General features: G+C 38.7%; 1 protein-coding gene across 1 annotated transcript in view; it reads left to right on the top strand.

The window, feature by feature from the left end:
* NMT2 (N-myristoyltransferase 2) overlaps window positions 1-13344 on the top strand; it is a gene marked incomplete at its 5' end in the record, with an annotated part of 14924 nt that extends 1580 nt beyond the window's left edge. The window contains 5 exons of the mRNA XM_010285433.1: window positions 922-1030; window positions 4668-4838; window positions 7477-7644; window positions 11821-11958; window positions 12161-13344. Of these exons, the coding sequence (XP_010283735.1) occupies window positions 922-1030; window positions 4668-4838; window positions 7477-7644; window positions 11821-11958; window positions 12161-12181 (607 nt within the window). The remainder of the gene's footprint in view (window positions 1-921; window positions 1031-4667; window positions 4839-7476; window positions 7645-11820; window positions 11959-12160) is intronic.
* Window positions 13345-14912: the final 1568 nt, after the last annotated feature.

The raw sequence follows: 14912 nt of genomic DNA on the forward strand, positions 1-14912 counted from the left end.
GCTTCTCAGACTAAAATCGAATTTTGGTTTGTTTATACTACCTTAAATAGACTAATAGATGTTTCTGTTGACCTTCTGCTGGAAGCCATGCTAGCAATGACAGCATTGTATACCTGTGTTTTTCAAGTGGCCTGTTTCCCTGCTGGGACGCTTCTCTGTTGACTTGTTTTCTTGCCAAAAATGGCAGAGCATTTCTGGGAATTTTATGTTTTGCTTTTTTGAAATACTTTTATCTTTCCTGGAGGAAGGAGGACTTGATCAGTATTTGATAAAGATGGGAAAACTGTCATGTGGAAGAGTTGTACGTAATCAAGTATAATTTCGTTTGCTTGGAATGGATTTTATTTCTACTGGGAAAAGTTCAGTTCAGCTGTCTATCCTTCTGGAGGACAGAGTACTTTTTGATTTGAAATTGTGTTTGTACCTATCAACACCAAAGATCCTGTAAGTTTCTGCAAGGAAGGATGGAAAAAAAAAAAAAGCACCATGCTTTGTTAAGAGTAACGAGGGATGTTCTGTTGCACAATGATCTCCTGTGAAGAGATCTCCTTCAACAAACTACTTAGACATGAGCAGAGGGTCCTGTCTGTACAAGAAAGTAATTGTTACCATGTAGGTATGGTGAGATTGTCAGTGCTATGGCAAGTACTAAAATGTTTAGCCTGGTGATTACTCATTCTGTAATGAAAAGCATTTGCTTAGATTCAAAATATCGTGATAGCAGGCCTGTTAAAAAGCTATTATTTGGATACAGCTTTACCTTCCCCATACAGTTGCTCAAGCTTCTTACAGACATAGTACAGGCTTGCTTAGGAACAAGGTTGGAGAGGAGAAGGAGCAATGTGAGATGGTAGGGAAATGGATGCAAGTAAAGCTGACACTTAAAATACTATTTAATCTCATTATTAATTTTCTTCCCAGGTATTGGCATCGATCACTGAATCCCAGAAAACTGGTGGAGGTGAAATTTTCACATTTGAGTAGAAACATGACTCTACAAAGAACAATGAAGCTCTACAGACTTCCTGATGTAAGCAGTATGACTTGTAGAGAATCCCCACAGTTATTGTGAGGCCCAAAATAACCTTCCATCTGTCTCTAACAGCACATGCTTTTCTGTGGAAAGGCGGTGCGTGCAGGACATTAAAAAAAAAGAATTATCTGATTGATGAAAAAGACCTTAAGGGCTATACTAAACATAAGAGACTATTGCTGGAAATGTAGATCTGTATATGGAGAAAATATAAATTTTGACCTAAAAGCCTTAAAAGAACAAAGGAAAAAACAGAAACCTTGACTTCATAAACATGTGGGATTGAGTTGAAGATGCATAAGGCTATTCTCCGTATGATTAATCTGATAAAAGGTTACTGGAACAGAAAAGTAACAGTTCATGGCTTAAAATTCTCAGAGAAGTCCATCAGAAAGTTGGCTGAGTACAGTGGGGTTGTTCATTCCACTCTAATTCACAGCTTTCTCTGTTCTGTCAGAGAATGTTGTTGTTCTGCAATGAGCAGGCTCAGCAAAAGCCACCTTGGTATGTTGTGTACTGTTTATTTGCATGGTGTTCTGGTTTAGCTAGGTTAGTTAAAAATATTTTTTTTCCATGTTTGCAGCTAATAGGCTGGCAAAAAGCCTTAGGATGCATTTCCATGATAGGGCAAGGCACTGTAAGTAGTCTGAGATGTACTATTAAAAAGTCTCATTGCTGTAATTAATAGCCTGTAGAAGCTAGTCTAAGCTTTATGATTGAAAACAACTTCTTTGCTTGTAAAAGCTACCTTTCTATTTGGAGAGATTGCAGAATATCCTTTACCTGTATCGTATCAGTAAACTTGTTTTTATTTAAACAAACCCTCCCTTGTGGTTAAAAATAAATACTATTTTCCTCACTCATAGGACTTTGTAACAATTTATCTGACTTAGGAGAATTGTGTCTGGTGGCTATATTTAGCTTGATGCTGCAGTTTCTCTTACTACTTATATATTTGAGTAATACACTAAAGCACTCCTAGGTATAAAGCATGTGCCATGGCTTGATCTGAACTCCTGCTGCTATCAGAGGGACTTGTTTCCTGTGCTGCCTGCATGCTACCTGTGCCTGCACATGCAGGTTTTCTCTTGCGTGCAGGGCAACAGTTTTCAGAGTTTAAGAATTAATAACCAAATCAATTAGTTTTTAATCTTGGAGAGCTAAGTATAGCTTCCATCAAATCTTGAAGACTCTTTTAATAATCAAAAAAACTGCGGTAGACAATTTCAGATACAGGTTTTGGTGGCAACTCTAGTACTGTTTCTCATGGAAACAATACAGGAACATAATAGTTCAAAGAATAAGGATCTTGCAGTACAAAACGTGTAACTACAGAGAATCATTGGAAACAACAGCAGTGGTACTATGATCATCCTCCTTTATCATAAAACTGAGATTTCAATGGAAAAATAATTTAGGGAAGACAAAGAATACATCATATATCATTCATAAGATACAGCTAAGGCAAACATACTGCACACAGATGTGCAAATAGAAAATAGGTGCTTTGAAAATCAGCTTTTAAAACTAAGTGATGTAGGAGTTCATATGCCTCAGATGTTTATTTTTAGATTGGACTTGGGAGCTTCTCTCATGGAAAATAAAGATTTAATCATTATCCTAATGCTTTTTCTTTAGGTCTTGTGTTTTGGGATTTTTTTTTTTTTTGGAGTTTTTTCCTAAGAAAGGGTTTAAGTGCTGTTGAAGATGTTTATCCTGAGTTTCAGGCTGTTACCATAAAGAGTACTGTCACACAAATTTGTTCACTCAGGCAACACTGTCCTGTCCCTCAGCACCAAACACTGTCTCTTGCATTTTAACCTCTTTTCTTAGTGCCCTTGGAATATCATTGCTGCTGGGAGCTCATCTGCCTTTAAGAGGAATTAATCATTCCTAATCACTTGGACAGTCTGAATTAAAAAGGTTTTCAGAAATAATAAATACTGTAATTAATAAATACCACCCTCACTGAAGGCTGTGTTTGTGCGTAGTACCTATAGTAAAAAAAAAAAACTTTATTTTTTATATCGAAATGTTTAATCTCTTGAGCAAGGAGTTTTCTGAAAGAGGTAAATTTTGGCTGTGTTTAGAATAAGGACAGGAGCATGTTTGTATGCCTTTTCCTGACTGATTGAGATCCTGAGCCAGGATACTCACATGAATATATACCCAGTGCAGCTTGATACATGGAGCAGAGAAACAAATTGTAGCCCAGTTCTGTACATTTTCCCTCACTTCCAGGGCTGCAGATAATCGTTTACAGGTGGCCATTCTGCATGTTGCTGGGCGATAAAGATGTTCCAGCCCAGCTGCTTTTCCTCCCATCCTGCTCCAGTGTACGACTTTAGAAGAGGGACAAAGGCTTGGAGGGAGCCGAAATTACCCTTTTGTATTGTATTTTATTCATAACCTCCTTATGAACTACAGCATAGGAAGCATCATGTTCATGAGTCAGGTAAATACCTTTATGGATTCAGGGCATTTAAAAATCTAGGTGATGTGCTGTTGTGAAGGCAAACCATAGTCCCAGGCTGCTCAGGAAAGCAGGAAGGCTAGAATGTAATACACAGGTCAGAGCTGTGGCATAATGTGCCTTGATTTTCATCTGGCTGCTGGCTCCCAGAGTGTGTAAATAAATACCTCCCCCAGAATAACTCCTTTTGAGTAGAGCATAATCAGCCACACAAATTTCAGGCTTCCAGTAATCAAGTCTCTACCTGGCTGTTCTTGCAATTGACTTTGCTATGATTAATGTGCTGTGTGCTGAAGTATGTATCTCAGACAGATGAATTGGCGTAAATGAGCTCTGAAGAGAACAAGCTTTAGCTTCCCTAAAAGGAAATATTCAAGAAAGCTAAGAAAAGCTGAGGAGAAAACTTTAATCACCTTTGCTTGTTTAAACATTAATTACATAGTACTGGAAAGCAATTTTTTTCCTCTTCTGATGTTTAAAGTCAAATAAATAACTTTATTTGTTAAAATACTGTAGGTTTCTAATGTCAGGCAGCTGTAAGTTACGAGAAGCTTTCTTGCTAACAGAACAGCAGTTGTGCCTGTATAGAAAGTTGAGTTATCAAGAGAGTTTGCAAGTGTTAAGAATAGGTGGAATTTTTTTGTTAAATAATTTCAAAATATACTTATCAGCTGACTTTAGTTTCTAGCTTGACTGTAGTTTTTGTAAGTTTGAATTGCAAGTGTTCTTGTCTTCAGATTAACTTCTGATATGCAAGTTGCTTTATGTTTTGTTTCTGTGTGGTAGTTTAGAAGAAGATAAGAAATAAAGACTGACCTAAAAAAAAAAAAAAACCAAAAAACGGGGCAACCCCCCCCTCCCCCCCCAACAAAATGTGTGAAGTCTAGGCTGTTGGCAATGGTATCTCTTTCTCTGGAGAAATGAAGTTTTTTCAATGATGAAATACAAAGATTGAAGTGCCCCCAATAATTAGAAGAGAAAGAATTCTGATTGAAAGCTGTTTGTAAAACAGCATAATTAATTAGGTGGCTGGGGTAAAGTAGCCTAATAATGAATGCATTATAGCAAGTGGAGTGACTCTGCAACCTACTTTCAGCCTTTGCTGTGTATGCAGTTTTCCTTTGAACATCCTAATATTTATTTTTATTTTGTTAAAATAAGGCCACAAAGACTTCAGGTTTGAGACCAATGGAACAGAAAGATACTAAAGCAGTACAAGAATTAATCAACGCTTACTTGAAACAATTTAATCTTGCTCCTGTGATGGATGAGGAAGAGGTAGCCCACTGGTTCCTGCCTCAGGATCATATTATTGACACTTACGTTGTAGAGGTAAAACGTGCCCTAACTACTTCGTGAATGTGTATGTGAATGTCACTTACAAAAGTTCATATCAGCATCAAGTTTTTGAAATGTGGACAGTATGAAAAATGTGTGCTATATGTAGAATTGGATATCATTATTCCAACTTTGTTCTTTGTATTGCATTCTGTTAATGAGAAAATGTTTGGTTGTGATAAACTGCAGTGTCCTTACAGCAGGATGTTTTAAAGAACATTTTTGAAATCTCACAATATCGCTGTCTTGGAAATGTTACAGCAAAGAACCTTACATATTTGAAAAAGAACCCTTCCACATGCATTCCTTCATTTTTTTCCATAGATATATGACATGATAATAAGCAGTGGTCTTCAAATCTCCTTTTCTAGAAAAAAGGAAAAATGACACAATGACTGAGATAAGGATTTGGTTTGAATTCAGTACCATTCTCTGTTGTCTGTGTTTCTGCCATACACCAGTTCAAAATTGTTTATTTTTAAAATCAATTTAGGGGCGTCTGCTGGGCATATTGTGTTTTTTTGATGGTCTGCTTCAGTAAAATATCTTTTTTCCAGTAAAAGAGTGTGTGTATATGTGTATGAATTTGTGTGTCTATATACATGTATATGCAAGTGTATATGTAAAATAGAGAAGTAAAAGTCAACATTCCTTGGTGCTGTCATGAGTTGCTGTCAGCTAGGAGGTCAATTATCTTGAAAATTATAATCTTTGTCCACTAGCAAGATGGAGAGCATCATCTGTTCCTACTATCTACTCTTCCTGCCCCACCCTACCATCCCCACCCTCCAGCCTGTTGGTCACAATACTTCTTGTAAAATAAGCAGTGCGGGAATAGATTAGCATTTGCATTGGAAATCTCCAGTACATGGGTGGAATAGCTGCGATAAAGCTAGTGGACAAAGATACACTCTTCCCTTTGAGTCAATGCCAAATTGGTTGTAAACATCGAATTTAGATAGTGTATTACTTTGTTTAAAGCGATAAGGTTATTTGAAGATGATTGGCACTAACATCCTTAAGCCTACCAGCTCCTTGCAGAAGCTGCAGGTTGTGAAGCTCAGTGTTCCCACACTGCAGCCTGAACTTGTACAGGAGTCTCGGCTGAATTTAGAAACTTCGTGTTGGAGATGAGAGGTCCTGCTTATCGGTTGTCATTGCCTGAGCTTAGCTTTCTACTTACTTTGTAGTGGGTCTAGTGCTCTTTGGACTCTTCCATGGTCTAATTTAATTTATCATCCCTCCTTCTTTCTCCCCAACTCCGTGGCTTGGTTGTTGGCTTTGTTGGTGAGCTGAAGCCTGCAGAAGAGTCCACAAGTGCCAGGATCAGCATGAGTGTGTCATTGGCAATGCAGTCTTCATTTTCTTGTTTTACATGGTCTCTTGAACTAGTTTTTCACTATACAAAATGTAGGTTTGTAAGTGCTTAAAATCTTTTTAAGACCTGCGTGACCTGGAGAAGTTAGTGTCAGATTTTTCAGTCATCTTTGTAAAGTGCAGAGCTAAAACCTTAAAATACTCTGTGTAATTCCTGAATTAATATTTTCATCGTCCTTACTAAATTTAGTGAGTGACTTAGTAACCTTTCTGTTATTTGTTGTTGTTAATTTATCTCTACTTCAGAATCTGCACCTTCTCTAAGACAATAACTTTTTTGCACATGATGGGTTCAAGTCTTTTACTTTTTACTGGAGAAGTACTATCAATTTAAGGATCCATGTGAGGTCCTTCATTGAGCTCAAAATAGTGGGCCATAGTCATTCAAAAGTAAAGCAAACAAGCAAGAACAAGCATTTGTGTGTCTCCTTTGCCTTATCTTCTTGGAGATATCAGGAGACCCAATCAGAATAGGAGTGAAAATCTGGGTAGTTTTTTTTATGCTCGGCATGTCAGTCATAACCCGTGTAATAATTGTTTCCCATTTTCTACTAATCTACACTCCTTAAGATGGTTAAAGTTCATCAGGTGAGTGAAATATTAAGAAAGTTTATGTAGGATACTTTAGATTGCTGTATAAGTACCTTTTTTGATGACTACTGGTCATCTTAGAATTTCAGTATGATTTAGCACTGTTGTCTAGCAAATGGATTGTGCTTGTTGATTAATAATCACTAGAGGTGATTTAAATATGGTTTGTATACCAGCACAGTAATTTTTTTTCTGTTTTTAGAAAGTTCAAGAAATTATTCCTCAATGTGAACTTTGTCAGATTTAAAAAACATTCTTTCAAAAATGAGTTCAATTTGAAAAAAATTTCTATACTTTTTTTGGAAGTGTGCGCTGTTAGCTTTGTTTATAGCAGGCTAAGCTTTGGAAACAAACTGAAATGCTTTGGTAATTGGTGGCCAAACTGTTATTGGTGTAATAGACTAGAAAAATCTAAATGTTTGTTTCCTTTTCTGAAGTGACCATTTCAGGCTTCAGTTTCGCTTTGATGTATAGATACATTCTTGGCAAGAATTCAATTTCTTCAAATCTTAGCCAAGATTACGTGTTATGTCATAATACTTACGGCGTGCAAAATGATGCTGAAATTTTTACTTATTTTCTGTAGAACTGACATGGTAGCCTAACCCATAACTGAGTGGTTACTTCTTATTAATTGACCTTGTTTGTGGTTTGTCTTTTTTAGGGCTCAAATGGTATTTTAACAGACTTCCTCAGTTTCTACACATTACCTTCAACAGTGATGCACCATCCTGTTCATAAAAGCCTCAAAGCTGCCTATTCCTTTTACAATATTCATACAGAGACCCCCCTCTTGGACTTAATGAATGATGCACTCATTATAGCTAAATTGGTAAGTTGCGGGGGTAGTGGGTTTTCCTGCTTCTTTCACAAAAGTATCCTTAGGAGTGGTGACAAGGTAAGAACTGGCAGCAATTTATCCATGCTATTGCATTCTGTTTTCTTTCACTGTCTACAGCACAGAGTGCAGTTGATGAGACCTACATTTTTTATATATATATATATATATATGTGTATGTTTAAAAAAATATAAAACACTATGGTTGTTTTTGCTTTTTACTTTGAGTGATGCTAGGGAATGACAAGTGTGTGAAGATCAATAGCTTGAACTGTGTAAACATCCAAGAGCACACTGATGACCATATTCACAAAGTACCAGAAAAATGGAAAGTATCACTAAAATAGTTTGCCTTGGAGATGAGTTAATAAGTTCTATTAAATACATTTTGTTTGTTTAAATGAAATTGTTTGGTTGTTTTATTTCTACAAAACGTAAAAGTTTATTTGTGCAAGCTTTATAATTTTATTTTGTTACTAATTGCTGCCTGTAAAAGCTCTGTAGATGATGTCGTGTCGTAGCTTTTAAGCACACACCTTCATGCATGGAATTACACTGATAGATGTTTTAGTTGAATGGAAGGGAAGAGACTGTAAATGAAGTCTTTAAACATAAGAGTTGTAAGAGTTTAGTGCTGTCTGATGAAAAACTAACACTCAGCCCTTAATCATCAGGGTTTCATGGGAGTGCAGTGCAAACACCAGTGGCAGTGTAGTCTGTGGTACAGAGCTGTGCAGGTGATGCACATCCCAGCACTCTGAATGAATTCTTGGAGACCTGTGTAGCCCTGGCAATTCACAGCACTGCACAGCCTTCATCCAGTATATGGTATCCATTCTAGCGACCATTCCCAATGCACTGCAGAGCATAGCCACGTGTTCTGCTCCTTGTGCTTGAAGCTCACCCCTCCCAGCTGAAGTGCTGCTGCTTCACTGCTTGTGGTATTACATTTACCAGATGAGTGCTCAATGCCAGCAAATGCTAGCTGGGCTCCAGCCAACCATCTTCAGAGCCGTCTGCACTGCATGTAGCACAGGGATTTCAGTGTTGATCCTGTATGAAGCCAGTGATGGTCTGCAAAGGCTGTATCTGTTCAGACGTAGGCTGCATGAAGGCGGCCACGTAGTTTCCAACTTGTCTGTCTCAGTCATGTTTGTGCCGCACTGCAGCTGAGCTGGTATCTATGATGTGAACTGCTTGCTGAGGCTTGTTGACCTATAAGCGGTATTGACTTGAGTAACTATTTGGCAAGGGGAACTCCTGGATAGTCATGGGGAATATAGAACCCCATTATTCAGGCTCCAGAATAATACCTAAGGAAGCTCAGAGACAGACTTTGAGAGGTATTAAGATATATGAAGATACAGGAAGGTGTCTAGTATAATTTTCAGAAGCAGCTAAAACTACTAGTACTACTTATTCTTAAAAGTCAAAGTGGAAAAAGAAATAAACGTTGGTCTCCATTGGAAGTTTGGCATAGGGAGCTGAGTGGCTGGCCATTCAAAAGGCCACAGATGGAACTGGTAAGGAACCAGTTACGTGGTCTAACTGCAAGGCTTTGCACCTTCCCCTGGCTGCATTTCTCTCCGAATGTGATGTGCGATCCTTTCCTTTTAAATGGATCATCATACAGTTAGAATACTGGGTTCTAGAAGCTTGTGGATTTGCAAAGTACCTGCTGGGCCTGTCTGCATCATTAGATGCCTAATTACATTTGCAGATCTGGCACTTGGACTTTTAGATGAGGAGAGGTGAGGCAAGGGAAGAGAAATGATAAACGCACTTCTATTTACAGCTTTTTGTTTACAAACATACTGGCTCTGGCTGGGATGGAGTTAACTTTCTTCCTAGTAGCCCATATGGTGCTGTGCTTTGTATTTGTGACTGAAACAGGGTGGATAACACCCCAGTGTTTTGGCTGTTGCTGAACAGTGCTTGCACAGCCTCAAGGCTTTCTCTTTTTCACCCCCAGCAAGTAGGCTGAGGGTGGGTGAGAAGTTGGGAGGAGACACAGCCAGGACAGCTGACCCCAGCTGACCCAGGGGGTATTCCACACCATATGATACTGTGCTCTGCAATAAAGGCTGAAGGAAAGGAGGAGGAAGGGGGGAGAATGCTCCTGGTTATGGCATTTATCTTCCCAAACAACCACTATTTCCAGGATAGTGGCTTCACGTCTGCCTGCCGATGGGAAGCGGTGAATTAATTCCTCCTTTTGCTTTGCTTGTGCATGCAGCTTTTGCTTACTCTATTAAGCTGTCATTATTTAAATTTACAAGTCATCTTGCCTTCCTTCTACTTTCTCCCCATCCCATGGGAGAGGACCAAGCAAAAGGCTGGGTGGGTGTTTGGCTCTTGGCTGGGGACAACCCACCACACTCCTTTCTGTACTTTTACTCCCAAAGAATGTGTTTTGGAGGTACAAATTCAACACAGCAAATTGCTTTCAGGGTTTGCTTGTCAGTTTAGTGTTGATTTTATCTTCGTATTACACTATCTAAAATTAGCTTAGAACTAAATCTAGTAAAATCTTGGCAATTACAGGACAAAATGCCTGACCTCAAAAGCAAAACCCAAAATTTGGAGTTATGCACTTAGGTTCCATGTATTCTACATGCAGAGAGTGGGATGTTGCAGCAGGCTAATCTCCCCAAAACCCTGTGTATTTTATTGTTGAAGCTGACACTAAGTTTCTAGATTTAGAACAGGAGAGAGCTTATAAACAGGGAAGTTAACTTCTGAATCTGCTCTAATGGTCTGGCAGAGCTGTAGAGCAAGTATCTTTGAACAGGTACTTTTTAATACCTCTCAGAAGATACTAACCCGAACCTAACCTGCTTATTTTTAGATTCTGAATTAAAACTACATCTGTAGACTTTATAATTTATTTGAATTTTGAGTGCTTAATTGCAGAGCTTCATTAGTGGTCTCTATTCTCCCCTGCTTCCTTTCCTGCCTTCTGAGATTTCTGTTACTGTCTATTACTAACTTGGAATATTTCGAAATTCACTTCTTCAGATGCCAAGTGTCAAATCCTTGCCACCTTACTTGTCTTGTTTCTGTGTGTTTTTTGCAGTACATTTATCTTCAGTACATAGCTTCATCTGCACACAGAATGACCTTTGTGTAAACTCACTGTCTGTGTATTTCTTTTAAATAGTCGTAAATTGACGGGGAGCTTAAAATTCTTTTTCTTCAACCCCATTTTTTCCTAATATAGGGTGCTTATTTAAAAGAAAAAAAATGCATCTAGTTTTAATACTGAGTAAAGAATATTCCTTACCATCTTCTTGTGCTTAAGTAACTGAGCATTATTGTTTTGTAACTTATTTTTTATCTCTGAGTATAGAAAGTCCTGCTGGCGCACTGCCCTTGTGCTGTTAAAGATGCCAAGATCTTAGGTCAGACTCCCTTGCGGTTAATTGCAAATAAATGGACTTTTAAGTCCAGACCCCCAAGCAAATTCAGCTATTCATACATGATGACTGTCACTGCAGTTGCTTAACTGACCTTGTTTTTATGTTGCTTGTTAAGAGTTCACAGTGAGTTGGGATTTGAGTGTGTTTGTGTTGCTGCACAAAACGCTGCGACTAATTCAGCTATGTGGCTGTTCTGAAGGCAAAATGGCTCTTTGAGTGGAGAATTTGGGAGGTTGATGAAAAGAGTAGTAGCTGGAGGGTGCATGAGTAGGGGAGGGAGAGTAACGTGAAAGATTGGCGTTCCAAAGACAATGGCATTTCAGAAAAGGACCAAATCACAAAAATACAATGTTTGTCATTAACAGAATGAGAAGTGGCTGAAAAACACCATAAACTGTATTTATGCGGCTTTAGCTGGAGCAGGCCATGTGTGTCAAAACACTGTATGTGACTGTAAAAAATGCATATCTATAAGGATAGATGCTTTAGGGACTTTTACCCCTGAAAGTAGCTTTAAACTTCCTACCTTTTTGGCAATAATCTTCAATGAAAGTTGTGCCTTATACTTCACGTTTTATTGGGAAAATTTCTTTGTGTGTATACCTAATTAAAAGACAAATTTATTCCCTTGTCTTTTTTTCCACTTAATTAGCCTAGTCTCTTGGATATTGTATGCCACTGCGTAGAGTATCATTTGTGTGTCATTTGAAACTTTAAAAAGTTTATTTAAAAAATGTTTTGCTATTGCCAGAAAGGATTTGATGTCTTCAATGCACTAGACTTAATGGAAAACAAAACATTCCTGGAAAAACTCAAGTTTGGGATTGGAGATGGAAATCTGCAGTATTATTTGTACAACTGGAGGTGTCCTGGCATGGAATCTGAAAAGGTAAGACAGAAAAAAAGAGTTTCTGAATTTTGTTAGATATAATGGTACATTAATCTACACTGGACAAAATGGGCAGAAGTTTTAAAAGAACTTTTTTAATTGGTCATATTTAAGATCCGTGATTGAGGTGCAGAAAACTAATGATATTTAGATTTGTTAGTTCTACTTGAACTAAAATACTATCTTTTTCTTCTTCCTTTAGGTTGGTCTTGTATTACAATGAGGACACTTATGTTTCTAGAACTCTGAGGTCATCATTTGAGTTAATTTGATCTCCATAACTCTTGGAATGGTATTGTTCAAGAGGAGTAAAAGCACAACGTCAGTGATACTGAAATAGTCCATTAAACCCGAACAATGAAGACATCCATATGTGACCAAATTTATGCATTTGCAGATAGCAGAAGGTCCATGAAACTCTTTATTGTCCATGAAAAGAATAAAAGCACATTCATTTAAGTTTCAAAGCTTAGCTTGCACCTTGATGAGAAGAAGGTATTTTTTTTCCACTCTGTAGAAAAGACTGTTTTGTACAAACTGAACTTCAGTGGTGGATTAGGGTACAAAAATATTTGCTATTATGTGGATGAACTGCTGCATTTTTATTTATTAAAGTGGTGGTGTATGTTTGTTAGTGTAACAGAATGAAGGATACAAACATGAGTATCTTTGCTTATTTACTTCATGTGGATATCATCATTTGGGGGAAAATCATGAAGTATGATACGTTTGTAGCTCTATGAAAGTCCTGGATGTTTTTGTAACTGGAGCAGTATGACAATGTACTGGTTTAACTAGTGCATTTGTTTCTCCATAAGCAACGCTGCCAAATCAATAAAAATACAGATTTGTACTTTGATCTTCAATAGATCAGTGGATTGATTTAACAGTATCGCACTGTTCAGTGCAGGTGTTATCTATGTTGCCGGAATGATAATACATTACTGTACTTAATTTACAGTTGTGGCACAAAACCTTAGTTTTTCCTCAGTAGAATAACATCAACCTGTGTGTAAAACTAAGAATTTTAGTAGTGCTATCAGGATATTTATAGTTTGAATGTTTTCAACGCTTCTGCGAAATTGCACATATTCCTTTGTCTACTTTGATTTCCTATGAAGTCTGTAATTCTAATGAAAGTATCTTGTGTAAATACGTATTCATAAATTGTTCCTGGTAGTGTTTTTATCCGGACTTTGGAACAAGAAGTTTTGCTATATGTGTGGTTGATGAGCAGAAGATAAATGCTCTACCCTCAGTCCTTGGAAGTATCTGTACTGTGCTTCCTGAAATGTAGGAGGGCTGACCTTTGTTGTTGGGGGAGCTGTTTTAATTCCCTCATGAATGCTCACAACCAGAGCAGCTTCTGAAGCACTTTATATGCATTCCAGCGTAGCATCATAGCTAGATATGGTAACGGTCTCTTTCAGCTCACAGATGCTGCAGTAACGTGAGCACTGAGAAAATCCACGGTAAGAAGCTGTTCTAGCTGAAAGTGCCAAATTGTCGTAGTGAAGCCTCTCTGCTGTGAGCGTCTTTTGAATGTGATTTGAATATCTCATGAAATGCAAATGTCTAAACTTTCCTTTTAAACATGCCTGTAATTCTGACAGCAGATTTTGCTGAAAGTTGAATTCTGTACCTGAAAACATCACTTTAGATGAAGATAAATTGTCTGTTCTTCATAACTGGTGGCCCTACCCACCCCCTTCCAGAAGGGGGCGTTCTTTCTTCCTGCTCCTTTCCCACTGTGTGAATGGTTTGTGGTTTGGTTTCTTTCTCTTGGTGAATTGTGGTGAGAGGATTCTGCCCTAGAGACAGTGATAAATGCTTTCCCTTATTGCATTATAGCTCTGTGATTAAAGCATTTGACCTCCTTCAAACAAAGGAAGGGATTGAACGTGGTTTGTCTGACCCCTGGGTGTGCACCAGCTCGGGACCTCATGAATTTAAAAGGGCCTCAAAGGAGATCTTCCAGACATCTAATGGCACGCTTGGGCTTTACAACTTGGGCCACTCTAGTAGCAGTCATAACAGGTGGTGCAGAGGGACCTTGGACTCCCTGTGTGAGGCCTGAGCTGAATTAAGTGCCTGAAAATGTAATTGATGGTAGCGATAGCTGAGTTAACAAGAAGGATTTAATCTCAACTCCATTGAAGACTTAAGTTCTTAACTCCCAAAAGGCAGGAAGGTGCCTTCCTGGCTGGGCATTCGCATTGCAGCTTGCTGGGATGAGGTTCACCAAGGGGCTTGGTGCGTTCCACTTCCACTTTAAAGGCTGAGCCTCTGCAGTCCTCCCTCGGCTGCTCCCTGACATGAGGTGGGACAGTAGGGCATAGCTCTCTCCCCATGGCTAATGTACCTCCTTGCTAAGAACTGATGATGGCCTAGCTCTCCTTAATTTGGATGGGTGGTCTTGAATGCCAGGTGAAAGATAGGGTCATGTTCTCTGCCTTCCCTCCCCTCAAAAGAAATGCAAGTGGAAGGAATGTTAGGCACACATTTTCTTCCCTCCTCTCTGAAATTGGAAGGCAAATCCTCCCCTATTGTTTGTAAAAGCATTGAGGCCATGGTGGGACCAAATATGTCCAGATAGAAGATGGACTTGAACCTGGGTTTCCTGCAGCCTGGCTTTCTGCCCTAATCTTGGAGTAACTATGCATGAAGGAAGGAGCATGGCCACTCTTGTGCTGTCTTCTGGAAAAACAGTGCCATTTGCTTCTGAATCCGAAGCTGAATGAAACTTCTCTGTCTCATTTTCTGGTTCATGCTGCATGTTAACTGAGGAGCAGGAGGGCAGGGTCGTGCTCCTGTAGAAGCTGTGCAGCACCACAGCTGAGAGAAAACTTAGCAGGCCACAGAGCATGAAGGAAGCAGGCATCTGAGCCTGAGTTGGGGCAGTTGCTGGAGAGTTCTGTTCATGAACCTGTGTGCGTTACCTGGGTAATCCAACA

The sequence above is a fragment of the Phaethon lepturus genome, unplaced genomic scaffold, assembly GCF_000687285.1.
Source record: "Phaethon lepturus isolate BGI_N335 unplaced genomic scaffold, ASM68728v1 scaffold15554, whole genome shotgun sequence".
NCBI lineage: Eukaryota > Metazoa > Chordata > Aves > Phaethontiformes > Phaethontidae > Phaethon > Phaethon lepturus.